The sequence below is a fragment of the Halichondria panicea genome, chromosome 1 (assembly GCF_963675165.1).
Source record: "Halichondria panicea chromosome 1, odHalPani1.1, whole genome shotgun sequence".
Taxonomy (NCBI): domain Eukaryota; kingdom Metazoa; phylum Porifera; class Demospongiae; order Suberitida; family Halichondriidae; genus Halichondria; species Halichondria panicea.
In genome coordinates, this window is record NC_087377.1 from 1,229,295 (window position 1) to 1,250,029 (window position 20,735).

The following is a 20,735-nucleotide window of genomic DNA, read 5'->3' on the forward strand; positions in this document are numbered from 1 at the left end:
TACTAACTTACGTACATGGTTGAACAATAATTTTTTATAGCAAAAGCTGAACCAACAGAAATTAAGTATAATAGACACACAAATAAATAAATAAGTACAGTACACGTATTATCTGCGTACATGTGTTGCTCGCTATAAAACTGCTGTATATATATACAATGTATAATTCGCACTGGGTGAGGAGGTTTATAAAAATTAATAGTAAGCTACTTGTTGAGTAAGTCTCTAGCAGAGTGTTGTCCGTGTATAACCTTCATCACTCGTATTCTCTGTATCCTGGACTTTATACCGAGCTCTTCTTTCAATACTTCATCATCAAACTCCAACAGAATGTCTCCAGTGACCAGCTCTCTCTCCAAGTGCTCCCGGTACTGGCCCAGGCTCATGGCATCGAATAAAGCACATACCTATAGATCCAGAATTAAATCGATGGAACATAATTATTAGCACAGTAGATTTCAACTTGGTGTATATAGTCAAATGCCATTAATTGAATTAGGAAAGTAAACACAAGTGGATGGCTGCAATATTGATTAATCAACCCATTACTATGGCCATCCAGTATAATGCATTATGTCTGTATGTGCAAGCATACTTATTGGATATATTCAGGTAGTGTGGGGGACACACTGTACACACGTTTAGGGAAGACATTACCACTCTCTCTCTACAAAGAGCATGTACTCAAACACTAGGGCAATAATCACTGTGTGTTGCTATGGCTCTCACAAGTGTCAGTATGGGATTAGAGGAGATAATGGAAAGCAAGGGACGGCAACACATGTTATGTAATCGTGCTTGCTTAGATCAAAGCTTTGTGTTGAGTACACACACACACACGCCCACTCACGCACACACCTGCTCTATACTGAGTGTGGAGAGGTAGGCTTTATTGCTCTCCTCAGTAGAACCTTGTGTAGCAGCCTGATCTTCTGGTATAGCAGACTGAGGGGGCGTGGCTACTATTGCCTGGAGCTGTGACTCCATTGCCTCAAGCTTAGTAGTCAACTGTGTCAGTGTGTCCTGCACCCTGTGAAGAATAAGACAAAGCAGTATTTCAAATAGTTTAAAATCTTAGTACAGTAAACTGTGTATGTTTATTTGTCTAATGCAATTATGGTCATGACAATTTACGGTTGGTTGCTTCTACATAATTATTATAGCTAGAGCATTCAACTAATTTGGGCCAAAAATAAATCACTGAACTAAGCTAGTTTACAGCACACCATACATGATTATTGTACAGAGGGAGAATGAGTAGAAAGAAAGGTGGAGACCAGTACAAGTGATGGGGAGCAGTGGGAGAAAATTATGATACCATAATAATTTATTACTAGAAAATGTTTTGGGTGACAACCTTTGCAAATGAGCGAAATCAGCAGTAAAGCGTTCTGTACTGTATTCTGGGCTATGAAATTAGCAGGGGCGATTCCAGGGGGTGGTTTTGAGGGGTTGAAGCTAAAGTGTCATTACCATTACCAGTTTAAATCTTGCGATTAAAGTAAAGTGATCAAAGCTCGCAAAGTTTGATGTCCACAAAATAGTTTACGTTACTTGCTTACTTGGTTATATCTGGAGAAGGTTTCTGCGCAGTCTCCATGGACGATATCCTCTCCTCTATGCTGGTGGTGGTCGCTTGTAGGTCTTCCATCCAGCTCGTGAGTCGTGGATCAGCGCACATGTCGTCATAGCTGTCGTGTTGCCCATAGCGACCACCTCGTCGTGTGTTCCCGTTGAGAAGGTGAAGCCCTACAGTGTCGTACCTGAGTGGAGGGAAATGAATTTGCCATTAAAAGTAAAATTAATTGTACTGTGAATTAACAGAAAAGTTGTACTGTACTTGTTCTATAAGCTATTAATTGCAGAGCTGATATTTATTATATTACACTTGTACCCCCTTAACTTGCTTAATTCTGTACTAACTATCACAGGGAAAATATTTAAATTTCCTGATATACAGTGCTGCCCTTAAAATCTGCACATTTCCTGAAAAATGGCAGGTGTCCTGCAACCTACTTACAAAGGATAGTGCAGGACATGTGTAAGATTCATAAAGGAAAGTCTACAGGAAATTTTGCACTATCCTGAAAGTATAGGAAATTTAGATATTTTTCCTGTGTATACCCCCCTTCGCTTATTTAAATAAGGCAACTTTATGCTGAACCTCTCCCCGGCATCCTGTACTCCATATAAGGTAACACAGTACAGTACTAACTACCTGCATAAAAGTAATGCTTCCACTCACCCGCCCATTTCATCTTCCTCTGCTAATCCGTTTCCATTCTCCTTATGATCGCGTCCGATATCAAAATACGTGGAGTTATTCAGTTGAGAATGGGAATCATTCAAATGACCAGTGGAAGTGACAAATTCCTGTGAGCGTTCGACAACATTGCCCAGCACATTAACTGTGTCATCATATAAATGGTCGGAGTCCTCTGAATGGGCATCGATATCGTGCAGCTCCTTCGTAACAGCCACAGTGTCGTCGTATGTAGGTTCTGGTTCCAATAACGCAAGGTCTGGTTCCAATACCGTATCAGTATCGATTCTCTGTGATGAAGTTTGCACCACTGCCACTTCTAATGATCGCATGTCATCATCCATCGGTAGGTCGATTAGTTCACTTGTGGAGAAGTCGACTGCCTCCATTGGGATTAGTTCCAAGTTTTCGTCGAATGGTGCTGATGATGCGACCAATGAGGTTTCAGTGCTGCACTCTACCATGGTAACCACTCCAGTTACAACACCTGCAGAGAGGATATAAAATATTGCTTGAGTACAATCATACTGGAGCTGTACTACAGTTTTTGTACTTCTAAGCACATCTTTCAGTAAAAATCGGACTCAAGTTATGGCAATTAATTGAGTTCCCGAACTATTTATTAAACGGAGAGGGGGTTGTAGTTAACAGCTATAACTCTAGTATAATTATTGATCTAATATCAACATAAAAATACTTTTCATTGCATTAAATGCATTATACTATTAAAGATGTATTAATAATAATTATTATGGTTTGTGACACGTACCTAGTTGATCAGTATTGGACCCAGTCTCCCCGGCCGAGTACAGTACAGCTCGCACTGGGAACAATGGTTGAGGAACAAACGCTATAATCTCAGGGAAATGTAACCGCACCAGCGAGGGCTTAGTTGAGAAGTACCCACAACAATCCTCCGGTAGCACTTTCTCAGTCTTGCTCGTCATACTAAACACTTTCAGGCCCTTCTTCCCTTTAAAAAGCGTCCGATGAATTTGCTTGACAATAAAAATCTCGTTTTCCTCGACAATGTATTTGCCATCGTTGGTCCGATCTTCTTGCGTAGAGCAGATGACTTTGGGTAACGAGTGGGCGGTCGTTATATCCGCGATACTTTTAAAGACGTGACCTTCTAAACCTTTAACGTCGCTGTGGGTTGGGTTGTATATGAGACCCACTTTTTGTGTAGAGTCGAGTGGAATGCGATGAACGGTACCACTGTCAGCTTTAACCGTCACCACCTGGAATGGAAAATGGTTAATTATAGCTAATACTTCAAGATCTACGTACACAATTAATTATCCCTGTAAAAATAGTAATACGCAATTACAATTATAGATTCCACACTTGGATGAATTTTGTTTGGGCAAGTATAATTATTGCAATTGTTCCTAGTTCAAGTTAGCCAATGAAGCTAACTATAATAATTATTATTATAATAATTATAACACTACTAATAATTTTGAAATTCTCTTAATTAGGATACGTACCTTAGTCTCCTTCACTGAGTGGATATCGTACACATCGTTGGTGGACATGTTCACGTCTGAAGCATCATTACAATATCCTTGTAGCACTCTGAAACGAATTGGATAGCAATCGGAATATCTCTTCAACGCCCCCTCGAGGGTGGAGTCAGTGGGTGTGGTCACTTCACTCGTCCTACGGCTCTCATTACTAGTGGGCGTGTACGTTCTAGCTGGTAAAGGGGGAGGAGCTTCAACACTAGCGGCAGGAAGGCTGGAAATCGAATCGCTTAGTTTACTGGTATCGGCTTCGCAAGTTGTTGGTTTCAACTCAGAGTATGTTTCAAAATCATCCAATACCATCACACCACTAATTGCAAGGGGCGTGGTTTGCACAGTTGGTGATAATATAGCGTGCTGTTCTGTTGGTAGCGGCGGCAGCTCTCTGTTCTTTATATCAGAACCCTCAATGTTTGACCTGCTTTCTCGTGAAGACAATACTGGAGTAACCGCTCTCTCTTGAGGCAAAGAGGGCAATTCTTTCTTCAGTTTGTTGGCCATTTCATCGAATTTCGATCGGCTAGCTTCTGTGCTTTTCAGTGGTCTTTCTTTCGGAGGTGGTGTGGTGGATGCAGTTAGTTCCATTCCTGGCAGTTTCCATAAACCACCACCTCGTACCTCACTCGTTGGTTCATCTTCTAAAACATTCACCGATAATCGTTTGCTACTGTCTCTCTTTTTTGTGGTTTTTAGTCGTTGTAAAGTTAAAGAACCGCTTGTCAGAGCACGCTTCAATCGCGACGGCTTGTTCGGAGGTTTAGGTTTCTCTTTCTTACCATCGCCTGTTTTACCATCATTCTCTGTGCTGCTTTTGTTGACATCGTCTTCAGGTTTAGTGTTTATATTGATTTCTTGTGAGGAGTGGGAAAGTTTCTCCTTTGAGCCACTGTGGCTAGTATCCACGCTGAGTGTACTGCTTGCTTTCGAACTATTCCCACTTTCGCTAATGGGGGCATTTTCAATTGATGCTGTTTCTATCTCTTCTGTCAGTGGTAGTGGTGGTGGTGGTGGGGGGTCTTGTTTTGTCTCCCTGGGTGGTGTCTTTGAGGCTCCGTTGGCATTGGAGGGTGTGGCCTTGTTGCTAGGTAACAGCGGAGGGAGGGGTGGTGGGGGTGGAGGGGTGAACTTCTTTTTCAGTAGAGGCATACCTGCATGTACTCTTGTGTGTGCATGGTATAATTGATGACATCATTATTATACCATAATAATAATAGTGTTTAATTTTTATAAACGCAACGTGCATTGACAGCATTAAGCTACCGTATAGCAGGTATATTTCGAGGGTATGGTTTTAGCGGATTAAGCATGTACCGCGAATTAAATATTGCATGCATGCATGCTGCAAAAAGGGTGCTTTTCCACGAAAATTTAAATCTGCAAAAACCTTTCTAAAGGCATTTCCGCAAAAATTTATACCCTCGAAATAATTATACTCGCTATACGGTATTTGGGGTTGCAAAAGCAATTGGTACAAGCTATAGGCATGCTGTCTGCTAACAGAGGGGTCCGCTATAACTGTATATTCATGATAGTACATGCAGGCTATATCTTAATAATTATTAGAGCGAAAGCCTAATAATTATAGCATGCTCATCATAATAATTAATTATTATGTTTACGAGGCCACTTATAATTATTCATTGACTTACAATTATTCATTGACAGTACACACACTGAGAACGGGCTATATTCATGACTGGTGGTTTGTGTATGTGAACATCTGCTATCCCACCCAAGCTGGACAATAACTACTCAATGGGGAGTACAAAATAGGCAAGCAGTAAGCAGAAATGCTACTCTTATTGACTGTGTAAGACTAGTGTACAGAGCCTATAGTATGGTCCCACTGTAAACACTGCAAGTTCCTCCTCTTTGACCTAGCTACCTTTGTGTTTTTGTCTAATGCCTTCTGTTTGTGACCAATGTTCATTCATACGGAATTTGAATGTTTTAGATATGGCAGGGTTATATCCCAAACGAAGTCATAAGCAACTCATTTCTGATAAATATCGATGCTCCGAGTACAACAAGTACAACAATCTATGTCTGGGTATACACAGAATAACCAGTGTACTTAACAACATAATCATCAGGGTCAATGATATCACGTCACATTTCAAAAGTGACGTACGTGAAAGAGTTTGTACACATCCCAGAAATATCATTCTGAACACAAACCACCCGTTAACTTTTTCTAAAACTAAGCGCATGCAAATACACTTCAACAATAATTATAGCTATACGTATACTTAATTAAGAAGGCTCTAGCCATCAATTAATTATCAATGTATAAATTACTAACTTGAGTGTTTCTTTGTGCTGTTGGACAGTCAGAAAACCTCTGCTAGAGTCTGTACAGAATGTCACAAGGTAGCTACCTCAGCCTCAGGGCTTGTATTATAGAGACACAGTGTGGTTGCTACACATGAGCCCCTCCCCCTTTTACTGCACAGAACTGCTAAGTCAGCAATAATAACACTATGCTAGCTAATATGTTATAATTATAAGATGCATCATCGATTGATTTAGCATGCTTTATGTTACTGAACAAACAGGTTTTTAGTTGGCAATAATAACCCTATAGCTACCAATTAATGCTTTAACATAATTATACATGCGAACTTTGCAAGGGTTGATCAATTCGCAAGCTTTTAGCGAATTTGTTAACACTAAATACTTAGTCAACCAGATCATATAGTCAAGTGCATCATTACCCTAACCTTCCTTCCAGGGTCGCCCAAGAACAATGCAGAGTGAGCCTTTAGTTACAGCAGCATACGTAGAATGCCAATTCTGCATGTGTGTATTTGGTACATACTTGCACGAGAGTATAATTATGCTAGCACTCGTATAACATGCACACAGGATATTGTTACAATTATATATAATTATCCCACCACCCATTGCATGAAACAAAACGAAGTTAGATCTCACTCTTGAAGAATCCATTTGTTACATATTATTTTTAACTGAAAGAAACTGAAAAAATGTCCCCTCAGTGTACTCGCAGAGTGTCATCAAATAACTCTGTACATCGCGGTTGTGTTATTGCTATGAGGAACTAGCTGACAACCTCAGAGCAAACCTCGATACGAAAATTAAGGCCTTCTAAATTATATAAAAAGATGTGAGCATGGAGAACAGACGCCATACGATGAGCAGTGTGCTGGGAAGATGGCCATGGCATTTGTTGATAGCCACGGCACTGGTCAAGAGCTACTTGTCGTATGTATGTGTAGAAAGTGATATAATTATAGAAATTGCTGAATGTACATAATTATACACTTCAGCACTGTATGTGTTTCATCTACAAGATGGGTGTATTGTCAACGCCAATGGCTGTGGACTGGGAGCGGCACACATGTCACAGTTTGTGTGTACCTAATGAAGGCAGCCAAACAATTCTCTCAAAAGCAACCAGGTACAATAATCTGTTAGTAAAACTAAAAGCTAGCTATTAGTAGCACCCGAGGTGCTTTCATTCTTTTTGTTTTCACTCCAAATCACTTAATTAATGGTTGTTTCAATGTTTCATGTTTCAATAAAATGTTAAAAATATGGATGATTTCAAGGTCTTTGGCTTCTAGGTGTGAGCTGGAGAGCTGTGAGAGACACCAGTTGACAGAAAAAGGTTGTATCCGTCCTTCAATGTATGAAGCGCCGGCAACCCAACGCGAAGCTGTTGTGCCTCCAATGTTATATGCAGGCAACGAGAAGTGTTAACGTTGACTAGGTAGCCCTATATATAGTAAAATACCAGTATAACGTCTGGTTTGATGTCTGGTCAGGTGTTCATTTTGTCTATAAAAGTCACTTTTGTTTTTATTATTTTTTTGTCCTGATGAATCGCTCAATGCGAGGAAAAGCTTTGACAATAAAAAGACAATTAAACAAATTGAAAGCGACTCTATATATAGCCATAGCCTTAGCCAGCTCACAGCTATTTACCTAAATTACCGTCAGTATAATCCCTTTCATAAGCTTATAGCTCCTGAAACAGCATGTTTCTAAAATACGTGTGTTTCTCGCATAATAATGTTTGTTAATTATTGTATTATTATAACGGTTAAGAACGAATACGACAAATATACGCGTAACTATTTGTAAGTCACTTCACAATGCTCCCAATTTAAAATGAAACAAGTAAGCAGTATACTGTTGTACGTCTGTATGTTATTATGTTCATCCTCCGTATATAGAAGGAAGTACGGACCAAGATAATGTTTTAGAACTTGATCCTCTTCTAATAAATCGACGTTCTCAGAACAAGCAAACACGGGAAGGTAAAATTATTAATTATAATTAAATTATTTGTGCCGTGCTATCGAACTGGCTGGCAGACTTGTGATTCCGTTCAGAATAGCTGGTAATATAGAGCTTAGAAATTATGTGTGCAGTATACAAGTATTGAGACAGAGTGGTTGGTTGGTAGTGCCGTTCAGTCAGATAGACATTTGTACTCTCATTAAATTTATAGGCGGAGTTTTGTTGGTTAATATGTCCACATACAAGAAGACAACATTCAACATTTTCGGGGAATACCCCAACATCCGTCTCAATCTAATAATTGTTCTCTAGCTCGTCTTTGGAATGTTAAAAACTTTCATATTCAACATTTTTGCTTTTCGGGGAATGTCTAAAACAAAAAAAGTGTAAAGTGTGAAGTGTACAGCTCACAGCTTTCTCTGCCTATTCGCCAGGTGGGTGTATATGGATCATGACTGATGATGCAGATCAATTCTATTCGGCATGGGTTGGTTGGGGCCAAAAAAGCTTCTATACTAAAATTTTTGTAGGGTACTACTTACGCATGGGTACACATTTTTGTGAATGAGGTAATGACGGCCCACCAGGTCCCGGAGGACACTGCATGGCTCAGGTCAACCACGTGTCAGGGGCAACGACGGCCTGCGAGGAGCACGGGATTTCCAGGTATACTCAGAGCAGGTCCAAGACGATTTCCTGGTCTACGTGGTCATTATAAAGAAAGTGACGAGTATGTAATGACCAAGACTCACTCAGGTGAGCAACAGTTCATCTATCCTACTCGAGGTTTAGGAGATGAAGACTTTTACTTTCCACAGACGAGTAAGTTGCAGCAATGATTATGCAAGCAGTGTGCAAAGATATAATGTCGAGATGCTGGTTCCAGAAAGCGATCTCTTTCAGAGATTGATCCTCAAAATAGAGCTTACAATAATTATAACTATATTCTGTTGACCTCTGCACAAATTTGTTGATACAAAAAAATATATATTATATTCCAGTATAATTATAGCCAACACGGACGATTATATCTAACCAACAGAAATGTAGTGGTTAGCGTATGGGACCTCTCTTCATAACAAATAATTATGTTATGAACAGCAATAATTATATAATTACATAATACAACAATAATTATTATTAAGTTCTTGGCTGGCATAATCTACCAAGGCCTATTTATTGGATCTAGCATTTCCTCCATTGCTGTCCAACATGGGCTACGTCAACACACCAATGTCATCCTGCATCTATTTTATATTCTCTAGACACTCAGGGCAAAAATCAATAGAAAAATTAAAATTCATGGATCCGTTGATTGTGGCGTAAGTTTGAAATCAATTTGTGGTAGCACATGTGTCAGTCAGTGTGACTGTGTCAAAATGTATCAGAATTCTGGCAAACAGTTACTACCACCTGTTCTGTTAATTCTTTTACATTCCTAGAATTGTGGCAAGAGCATAAAAACCGGAAAGGGATACATAAAGCATATCTTGACACATAGGGATGAAAATATAAAACCTGTAAGTCATTTTGCATCTCAAATACACACATCCTTCTGTTTCCATGATTTCACTTTGGCTATACATGTATATTGTCTATACTCTCTGTTGTGATCAGTCTATCTGGTCTGTTTTGTTGTTAGCAAGGACAAAGTGATTGTTATGATTGTGGCTTAATTTGCAAGGACACTCTGGCGCGCTGCAGAGGAGGTTGGACACAATCTTCTTCTTCTTCTTTGTAGCCCCTAACTAAAATCATCGCTACCTTTGTTTATGTAGAGAGTACAGTCACATGCAGATGACTCAGAGCCTGTTAAACTGACGAGAGCGTCCCAAGAGTAAATGTCCCTAGTTTATGCAGAGAGTGTTGTCACTGATGACTCTGCTCCAAAGTCCTCAAAGTGAAATAACGCCCCAGTCCTGGTTACGGCCGGCATAAATTATTGGAATCAGCAGTTAATACGAATGAAGAGGTGTTATACAATACATTTTATTGTTTGCCATGCATGTTACATTGCAAGCGGCTCGAGACATAACTAACGGCAATGTCGTTCAATTCTCCCCTGGACACGCCCTAGAAGTTGGAGTTAGGCGCAAACTCACCACCCATCTACAGGCCTGCCGCTCCATAGGTGTAAACTTCATTCCCATCTGGCCGAAACACTAGGAGGTCTAGGCGAAGAAGCAATCAACATCATAGATGCCATCAACCGGAGAGAAACCATGACACATTCCTCATCCTCCACCAAGAAGCATCTGTTTCATCGCCTGGCCATTGCACTTTGGAGAGGAAATGCCTGCCTGTGGCTTCATCGCCAACAAACTTTACCTCCTTCAGAGGATGGTATCCGCTAATCTGTATGCCCCCCCCCTCTTATCTTTTGGTCTGTTGCTTTTGTATTGTCTGATATTACATGAAAAAAAAAAGAAAAAAAAAAAAATCTCAAAACAAAAAAATTTTTTTTATACTATTATGATTTTATTATGCTCACATTAAAGAACTATTTTAGACGATCTGAAGGTACATTATAAACCCTCTAACGTCACCTGAAGGAAGCAGTTCAATAAGTAAAGGAGGATATAAAGAGCAGATTACGGGACTACAATCAAAACAAAAGCAAAAATACGACATGGTTTGGAGCAAATGCATGGAAGTTCTAACCTGTATTTGAAGTACAAGAACCTACTTTCATCCTTGTTTGAGCCAAGCATTCTCAGCAAAGGTAACGTTGTGAGAAGAACTCCTTGAATCAGAGTATTACAAGTTCAAGAGGTCTATAATTATAGGTTTCAGAGAGGCAACTGAGATATACGTACTGTACAGAGATGAGTTCGGTATTCGCATTGTAATGCTGACGTATGCTTTCCAACAGGGTTTGTCCAAATAGTTACGGCTCACATTCTTCCTGTTCTTTATTTTGCTGTTGCAAAGACCATTCACAATTACACGATTGTCCAACGGTGTTCCTTTAATTAAGCTAGCTACTGTTGTACGAATAGATATACGCAGCTAATAAATATTTTGCTGTTACGCAGATAATTACACGTAAATACTTAAAGGGAGAACTGGAAATTATGAAAAATGTTAACACAATAATGTCGTTGAGTATTATTATTGATTCCTGCCAAATTCCAGGGAAATCCAAAAATGTCCTGTATATGATCATGCATGGATGGAGACTACTGTTGATCATGGATGGACTACTCTTGGTAATTCTATTCCTATTCAGGATTTCAAGAAACGGCTAGTCGATCAAATAATCAAAGATGACGTGAGTTCGGGTTGATTCATTTATGCAGTCCTCAGTAATCCTATTCAGGACTTCAAGCAGCAGCTACGGTTGAAAATGGGTGATAACTTCCCAAGCTGTTTACAACGTGCTGTTGTCGCACCTTCCTTGTCTATTGAAACAAGAATAAGGCATTTGGATAAAGAAAAATGTTACCTATGTTGCCCTGTGAGTTTGAGAATACAACCGATAATTAGGAGAGTGTACTGTTGATCATGGATGGACACTACTGTTAATCATGGATGGACACTACTGTTGATCATGGATGGACACTACTGTTGATCATGGATGGACACTACTGTTGATAATGGATGGACACTACTGTTGAGAAACACTAGCAAGTCCTTTGTTAGATTATAACACTGAATGCGATTAGAAAGAATTTATAATTCATTGTGACCGTACTGCGAAGAGTACGTCAAAACACCTCAGGTACACACTTTAATGCTGATTTTCAGTTGTAGATGAACTGTCAACAAAGCTACATACATATTACTGCAATAGACATGCACTGTAAAAGGCATAGCTTATATACGCCTACTATAGCGTATCTTTTCATTATTATAAAAGGCACAAGACAACCGAAACATAAAAACATGCAGTGGCTCTGTGGAGTAAGTTAGTTAATTTTGTGTTTACTACTAGATAAGTATACCACTGTCACTAAATGGTGAGTGGTTGGCACAAGACATCAGGCGGTACTTATCGTGCATGGTTGTGTTATTGCAGAAGTATATGATTATCTTCAATCACTGTTGTGTCCCTTACAAAGGATAGGAGACAGTTGTACACCACGGACACGAAGAACTAGCTGACAGCCTCAGAGCAACCATCGACAAAAGTTCACTCTTACCAAATTATGAATGCCGGTTGTTTCTGTATGAATGGAATTAGTGCGGAGGACCAGCGAGTGGGTCTGGTAGAGGAGCCATGATACAGTAATTTCCTATTGGGTAAGTACACAAACATGCTCTGTAGAGAAGATATGTCGTAATTTGCATACGTTTCTGTATCATCTGTCACACAAAAATACCCCTCCCACGTCTGCATGTGTCAGGGTTGCCGCTCAAATTGGAGAAACATCCAATATTTTCTCTTTTCGCGGAATGTCTAAAATAATAATTAAGAGTAGAGCCCACAACTTTATATCCCTTGTCAGACAGGTATGTCTCCCAGGCCGGCCTCTGTGCACCAACATGGTTACTCCCTATAGTAGACCTATTCTATAGTGGGTGGAAGCTCATGCAGTTGTCCCCACCCTCGACCTTACTTTCGCGATCACTTAACAGCTAGTTACTTATCACCACATCACAGGATCTAGAAGCTGCAAATTGAGAGATGCTGCAGGTGCAGAACTGGCACTTGTCAGTCGTGCGTGTGCAAGAAGGGAGGCAGGCCCTTTACAAACTGTCTCCCAGGGCCTCTGTGTGCCAACAAGGTTAGTCCCTGTATCCGATGGCTTGATAAATTATAAACGTAATAATTAGATTTGTTGACTGTACACAAATGATGAAAAAGAAAAAAGATCAAATTCTCTTTAGGCCATAATTATGTAATGTATGTAATTGGGAAGCGTTATTGCTTAATCACAGTCACTGTCACTTGGACAAGGCTTGGACAAGGCTACGGGGTTCACAGTGCAGCTAATTATGGTAATATGTAAGTACTGTATAAGGTTAGCATAATTATAATTATGCTGATCTTTGGCGGATTTTCTCACAGTTACTTATTGATTGAATGGCAGGGAATACTCAGACCATCGAAAGAATTGCAAGTTGATATACCTTAAGGTTGGTATTATTGGCGGGTACTAATTTTAGCGGTTTGAAATGACTAGACTGGCGACGCCTCAATATTACTCTCTAATTGTACGTAATGCTGACGTGTTTGTATTATTAGCGAGTGGTTGATTTAGCGAAAAAATGTCAATTCGCTAAATTCGCTAAAATAACAACCCGTTAATAATACCGACCTTAAGGTAAATAATTATGCTATTATTATATACTTGCGATGAGCTCCTCAATCAGAAAGTTTCAGTTCCGCTTCTTTGTAGGACACATAGATGACGATAGAGCGCTAATTGAAGCGAAGCTATCAAAGGACCGATTGGTGAGTAACTTAGCATCCGATGACTTGATAAATTATAAATGTAATAATTAGATTTGTTGAATGTACACAAATTAAAGATGTCAACCGCGAGATGCTGTAGATGTAGAACTGGCACCTGTCAGTCGTGTGTGCCAGAAAAAAGGCAGCCCCTGCACATACTGCCCCCCAGGGTCTTCGTGCACAAACAAGGTTAGTCCCTATATAGTAGATCTATTCTAGTGGGTGGGGGGAAGCAGTTAATTGTCTCCACCCTCGATCTCACTTCCGCGATCACTTTAAATCAACTAACGTAAATGTTGATTATCTTTTTAACATTAGTATAATTATGTATTAGAAAATGGAAATAGCGAAAAAATAATTGAAATAATTATCAAAAACGGTACCTTTATAATTATTATCACCGTGTTATCTTATTCTATTGTTTTGGAACTTCTCCAACTTGTTTGGTTTAAGAGGCCCGAACTACCGTAAAAGCTGGTCTTTAAGTGCATGTCGACCCATATGCGCATATGGTTGCTGGTTTTTCCCTTCTATCTAATGGGTTTATCTTTTTTTTATAGTGATTCTTCTCCAAGACATGGTAAGAGTGGCGCTCGGTGAAATTGCAGAAAGAACGGACTGTGTACATGGAAACCCCCTCTTGGAGGGTGAAGAGAGAGTCTGTGTAACTCAACTCACAAACGGAGAACTTAGACGTGACGGGTATGACATTGAGGAGGGTGGATTTTGTAGTTGTACTTATTGTGTTTCATTTTGGCTAGTTGAGTTTACCATTGTTTATTCCATTCCTAAAAGGCATTAACAAAATTGAACAATAGTTATGTACTGGGACCCCATGATGGAAATGCTGTGCTTGCAAGAGATATGAAGGTACGTTGGGGTAGAATGGTAACTGCTTATATAGAAAACGGGATTGCCGTTTCTCGTTTCATGCCTTTTTTAACGTACTTAACCACCTTTGCAGCAAACCACAATGAAGCCCTGAAAACAATGGGAGAAGAGGAATTCAAGAGGGGCTTGGCACTGACTAGGTAGCCTTATAGTAAAATACTAGTATAACCTGTTTGGTTGTCTGGTTTGATGTCTGACAACTGCTCTACTGTTTGGTGGCTTCGCGTTGTGCTGAAGTTGTTTGACTGGTGAGTAGTTTGTTCATAGTGGAAAGTATGCCATTCCTTGAAGAGAAACATGTGCAACTTTTGAGATCAGGCGGCCTTGTTGGAAAAGTGCGGCTTTCCACTGATATGTCTCAAGATGACTATAAATTATGGCCACAGTGTCATCACATCCAAGGGTATAGGTGGGTATGCAGAAGCAAAGGAAACACAACATTTTTTGTAAGACAGAGTCTTGATACCTAAATCAGACGCGTGAGCAGAGATATAGAGCAATCGCCTAAGGTACATAAATACTTCCTAAGATGAAGACTTATACTGACTGAACTACTTCTATATGCAGACGAGTGCACGAGTTGCACAGATATACAAGGAGTTGCTGTAATTTTCTTACACTTTGTGGTGTAGTTCAAAAAAGTTCGAAATATGGAAAAAGACGAAGTTACAGTAGAAATCTAAAAGTTGAACATTATAAATTATAAATGTCAGGCCATATTAGGATGCCAAGTTGTATTACCATCACTAGGCACTTGTGAAAAGAAAATTAAAGAAACTGCATGCTATGCAGGTCATCAAGAGATTGCGACTTACTTGAGGAGGTTCGATGTAGCACTGGTAAGTGAGGTTGTTATAATTATTTGTATATTAATAATTGGTATATTGGTAGACCTATAGCGAAAAAATGTTTAGAGATAAATTGCAAATTTGCTATACCATAAATGTTATTATTATAATAATAAGATCAGGGAGAGCAAGGGTGATGCTGCCAAACTCGGATATTAATTTTGAAAAGAGTAAATTATACTGTCAGAAATGTGCTTGCTTGCATATAGCACAGCGGGCAGTGAAGAAATATTTCTTTTTACAAGAATAAAGATCTATTAATTATAAATTATCACTCTACTCAAGAGGTTAAGTATTTACCCTAGTTCATTATGATGCCAAATTTAAAAGCTCTTTACTGTGTACACTTTATACTATAGACAGTTTAAAAGAGACGCGTTCACAGGGTGGAAGAATTTATGCAGGCAACAAAATCTGCCCAATCCCAAAGAAGGGCGACCCCCATCTTGTAGAAAACTTTAGGCCCATCTCTCTTCTCCCAATTATATCCAAAGTCTTTGAAACTATCATCTACAAGAAAATTATTACATTCGTGAGACCAAAGATAACATGCCAACAATTCGGGTTCCTAAGAAACCGATCATGTCTTTCTCAATTAATCCTATTCTTTTCCCAAGTTTTTGACAACATAGAAAACCGAAAACCTACAGATGTCATCTACCTAGATTTTAAGAAAGCTTTCGACACGGTCCCACACAATGAGCTGTTGCTAAAGCTTTGGAAGACAGGCATCACAGGCCCTCTTTGGCTGTGGTTTAAATCGTACCTACATGACAGGATACACTTCACAAGTGTTATTAATACTCCATCCAACTACTTACCAGTTATGTCAGGAGTTCCGCAAGGAAGCATCCTAGGCCCACTGTTATTTATTATTTTTATCAATGACCTACCGGAGTGCATCTCATCTGCCAATCCATTTCTATTTGCGGACGACACAAAGCTAGTAAAGTGCATCACTTCTACGGAAGACCAATTGGAATTACAAACAGACATCAACCAGTTGTCATCCTGGTGCACTACTTGGAACATGCAACTCAATGAAGGAAAATGTAATGTGCTGCGCATAACTCATCCTAGCTGGCACGAAGACAACCCTAATACACTCTACTCAATCCACAATTCTCACCTTAACTTTGCTACAAAAGAAAAAGACCTAGGCTTGTGCATAGCCAACAACTTCTCCTGGTCACTGCATTATAACCTCATATCGTCTAAGGCCTACCGAGCTCTTAACCTCATCCGACGGACGATTTCAATGAAATCAGAAACCAGCACAAAAAAATCGTTATATATAACCCTAGTTAGATCCCAGGTCACCTACTGCTCCCAAGTCTGGAGACCAAATTTGATCAAGGACATTCAAAAACTAGAAAGAATCCAGAGGAGAGCCACCAAATTCATACTCAATGATTACTCAAGCTCATACAGATCAAGGCTGTCCGATTTGAAGCTACTACCTCTAATGTACTGGTTTGAAATACAGGACATAATGTTTCTAGTAAAGTCACTAAAGGAACCCTCGGACAACTTCAACATAAGAGATCACATCAAATTCGTTACTGGTCGCACCCGCTTCAGTTGCAACAACAAACTCACTGTACAAGCCAATCACTACAGCGCAAGCAGACACTTCTACCTCAATCGTATCACAAGGTTATGGAACTTGATGCCCACTATGCTGATGGATATCAGTGCACCACTAACTTCAACAAAGAATACACTCCACCATTACTTCTGGGAGCACTTCAAACAAAACTTTGTCTCTGACATCCCATGTACCTACCACTTAATGTGCCCATGCAACAGATGCTACACACGTAATTATAGCTAGCTTCACATGTAATCATTAAATTATCCAGCTGTGTCGCTCAATGCGGCACAGTCTGTCAGCTATAGTCTTTGCTACAACAATCACTTGTTTTTATATCATTCACGTTACAGGCTGTAAAGTCTTAATAATAATAATAATAATAATACATACAATAATGTGAGCGTGTGATTGGTCCGTTTATATTTACTGCCCGCTGTGCTATATGCAAGCATGCAGCTCAACACATTTCTGACAGTACAATTATAAATTATCACTGTGCTCGTGTCACAAAAGAGTTTGTACTTGGCCGCTCATTTCGACAACCTGGAAATGTTCACGGGGACTCACTCCTGCTGAACAAATCAGTTTTTAAACAGCACAGATAGCTGAGTGCTTGTCCCTGTGGCAGAGAACTATAATATGGCTCTGTCATGCATGACATCGTTATAATTATACGCTTCAGCTACAGGCAATCTCCTCTAGACAGTTTAAAAGAGTCGCGTCATGCACAGGGTGGAAGAATTTATGCAGGCAAGTAACTCGGAGGCTGCAACTTACAAAGCTCTTGTGAAGATTATCAAAATTATAATTATTGTACTACCTTCAAAGCTATACTCAAAGGTTCAAATTTCGATGGATACACTCTTGAGGATTGAGTAAATATGACATTGCTATATAGTGAAGTGTTCAACTCATGCAGGCAGCCTTCGCCCTAATCCACTCAACGTCAAGTTCCTGGCCTGGCAACTGCGGGACTTAAGTTTCTGTCGGTGGAATAGGAATCGAGTATTCCCTATTATTCCTCCCATTGGTCCCATTCCTCTAGGTGCAGTAGGTCCACCAGGGGCACAGGGACAACAAGGCCCAATTAAGTACTGTATAATATCCTGAACATAAAGACGATCATTTCCTTCAATTCCTCTTGAGTGATGGAAGATATGAACATAAACTTTCACGTGTAGCGCATTATTTGTTATGTAAGCCCAATAAAAATCCAAATAAATATCGAGTTTTTAACTGCGCTTCAGTGTTTGCCAATCTCTACACTAACACATTACAATGTACAGATCCTGCCTTCTACTAGCTAGCATACCTGAATCAAATAATAAAAATTAGTCTCCGGTAAAGTTCTTGCCGTAATTATTATTTCTCCCCATCAACAAAATCTTTTTCTCACAAACACCATAACACACAGCGGAGAGGTTGTGCAATAATCAAAATGTCCATGCCTGCACGATTGTAACTCAGTTTAAAGTTATGGCCAAAGCAATTAGTTAATTCCCCTAATTTTCACTAGCCTAGCACAAGAGTCAATTTGAAAGGAGACAACAACATACCAGATCACTTCAGTTGGAAGGCAGAGGTTTGGTACTACCAAGTCTTTGGAAAGCGACCCATGCACACGCAGGACAGTCCATTCCTAATTGTGTTTCAAGGTATGCTTGACTTTTGGTCTTGCCTTATTGTGGCCTTAATCGGCCTGGTCTCGAGGCTAGGCATGCCTGTGGTTAAGGTTCTAGCCTGCGCCTGTGGTTGCTCAAGCGGTTGTGGTTCGAATTCGGTGGTTGTGTAGCTGCAGAATTCAAGATGTCGAGATGTTGCAGGTGCAGGACGGGTACCTGCCAACATGCGATTATGGCTATAATTATACATGTACCTGCCAAAATTAGGACAGGAAATAGGAAGGAATTTTTGTTATGGTATTAATAGCTGTTACTCTCGCTTGCCAATAAAGCAAATTTCACTAATCACATTTTTTTTCTAACGTGACAAAACAAGACTAGTCATAATTAAGTTGTTTCGTAGCTGACATAATTATAATTTCTTTCTATACACAGATGCCGTTCTCTTACAAGGGGGAGAATGTCCCAGTCTGGCTTTAAACGTCAAGTTCCTGGCATGGCAGCTCCGGGACATGGGTTTCTGTCGGTGGAATTGTAACAGAGTATTCCCAATAGTTCCTCCCATTCCTCCAGCAGCAGGTGTAATAGGTCCGGCAGGTCCACCTGGGGCGCAGGGTCTACCTGGGGCACAGGGCATACAAGGTCCACCAGGACCAATTGCGCCACAGGGACAACAAGGCCAAAGCATATGTGACAGGGCCAATGAAAACGGACCTTAACGCGGCAATAATTAAATTAAGCTATAGGCCAATTTAGTAGAAATGAAAAACATGGGCAAAAAATTTTTTTTTTCACAGGTGCTAACTTCAACCCTTCCTCTACCTACCTGTAAAAATTTGGGTCTCTACAAAGCTTTAAACAGGTCAAGTGTGGACGTTGAAGAAACTCACCGAACTTTCATTTTTTACAATGAAATTTACTGTCTACGTGAGGGGAAATTCCCTGGGAATTTCCCTATTATTGTTAATTATTTTTAACAAATAAAAGATGACAACTTGTACAGGACTATTTCATCAGCCCAGTACTTACAATCATCAAGAGGAGCCAGGTATATTATAGCTCCACTTCTTAACAAACATAATTTAGCAACAGAAATAGATCAGAAAGAGCAGCTATCTAGCTAGCTAGCTTGGCGTAGATCCACTCTTGTTTCTTTAGATGTACGTATCCCGTGCCACTTGTCCTCATAAACACTCCATAACAACCTACAGATAAGTAGTAAGTTAAGATAGACACAATATCAATGTCACTTACATTCTAGCCAATAGACAAGCGTTTCTCAGGCCTCCGACACTTACCACCACCTGGGGGAACCATCAATATAAATGTTATACGACAATTCCACGCAGTTTCCTGGGCCCTCCATGATGTGATCACCCATCCCATCAGGCCTGTTACTACTAAGCACAATGGCAGTGATACCAGTACTAAATTAAAGGAGGAAAGCTTCTTATAAGGCTACTAATAAGTTGGATCAAGCCTTAGATCGATACGGATGAATACTAAGTGAAAGACTACCTATAATAGATCACTTAGGCTTCCTTTAAGCTGTATGAAGGACAGAGACACTTTCTGTAGGCTCCATACAAGTGAGGGATCTTTTATAAGACTGATACATTACACAGATAATAAGTACAAGCTTATAACAACACATGAGAGCTTACCATTTGAGCGACGGGAGTCTTTGTCTCTTTATTTCTTCAAAGATCCTTCCTAGGTGCCAAGCAATCCAGCTACATAGCTATACTAGCTAGCTAGAGAGTCCTAGAACGCCTAGCCTTCATCTAACTAACTTGTCTTATCCAGAACATCTTTTACTAAGCTTTATGAGTATACGGAAGTGCCCGGAAGCCAATAATTGAACTTCAATTATCATGACGTTTGAGCGTCATTTACTCAAGAGGGCGTTGCAATACCTTTGTAGCGTTCCCTCGAACATATCTCCGGAAAGAAAGTAGCTAGGAGGTCGATCTTGGTATCATTTTGAAGCTTAAAGGACGCCCTATCCGATTCAACAATAAAAACTGATTCGAAAATGCCCGCGTTAAGGTCTGTTTTCATTGGCCCTGTCACATATATCCTGAACATAAAGACGATCATTTCTTTAAATTACTCTTGAGTGATGAAAGATATAAACATAAACTTTTACGTGTAGCGCTTTATTTGTTACATTAGCCCGATAAAAATCCAAATCAATTGAATTTTTAACAAAAGCAGTGCAACACACTGCACTTTACTAGCCATACATAATTAAGATGCATGTCTGAATCAAATAATAAGATTAGTCTCACAACGTTCTTGCTGTAATTATTATTTCTCTATGATTA

At 39.7% G+C, this 20,735-nt stretch overlaps 1 protein-coding gene and 2 long non-coding RNA genes across 4 annotated transcripts; 1 reads left to right on the forward strand and 2 right to left on the reverse strand.

The window, feature by feature from the left end:
* Window positions 1-14: 14 nt before the first annotated feature.
* Window positions 15-6,239, reverse strand: LOC135352437 (xin actin-binding repeat-containing protein 2-like). The gene is made up of 7 exons (XM_064551624.1): window positions 6,092-6,239; window positions 3,754-4,948; window positions 3,033-3,504; window positions 2,246-2,750; window positions 1,563-1,763; window positions 859-1,030; window positions 15-407 (listed from the first exon to the last, which is right to left on the reverse strand). Exons 2-7 carry the CDS (start codon window positions 4,933-4,935, stop codon window positions 207-209), a joined length of 2,733 nt encoding a protein of 910 aa, XP_064407694.1. The 5' UTR covers window positions 4,936-4,948; window positions 6,092-6,239; the 3' UTR covers window positions 15-206.
* A 7,659-nt stretch (window positions 6,240-13,898) lies between these two features.
* LOC135333924 (uncharacterized) lies at window positions 13,899-19,092 on the forward strand. Of its 2 annotated transcripts, XR_010394135.1 has the most exons (4): window positions 13,899-14,323; window positions 14,418-14,853; window positions 14,912-15,183; window positions 18,844-19,092. It is a non-coding gene; the product is annotated as an uncharacterized LOC135333924 (long non-coding RNA). The 2 variants fall into 2 exon arrangements; XR_010394132.1 differs by having other exon boundaries at window positions 14,418-15,183.
* On the reverse strand, window positions 19,089-20,482 carry LOC135333596 (uncharacterized). Its single transcript, XR_010393992.1, has 3 exons — window positions 20,073-20,482; window positions 19,663-19,712; window positions 19,089-19,613 (listed from the first exon to the last, which is right to left on the reverse strand). It is a non-coding gene; the product is annotated as an uncharacterized LOC135333596 (long non-coding RNA).
* Between the last annotated feature and the right edge of the window lie 253 nt (window positions 20,483-20,735).

What these genes read in the sequence shown, in the direction of transcription:
- LOC135352437 (XM_064551624.1), bottom strand. Translation starts at nt 4,935, where the DNA reads ATGCCTCTACTGAAAAAGAAGTTCACCCCTCCACCCCCACCACCCCTC. An exon ending in GTCCAATACTGATCAACTAG is followed by an intron (nt 2,751 to 3,032) that starts GTACGTGTCACA and finishes TCCTCTCTGCAG; the next exon opens with GTGTTGTAACTGGAGTGGTT. An exon ending in CCACACTCAGTATAGAGCAG is followed by an intron (nt 408 to 858) that starts GTGTGTGCGTGA and finishes CTGGATCTATAG; the next exon opens with GTATGTGCTTTATTCGATGC.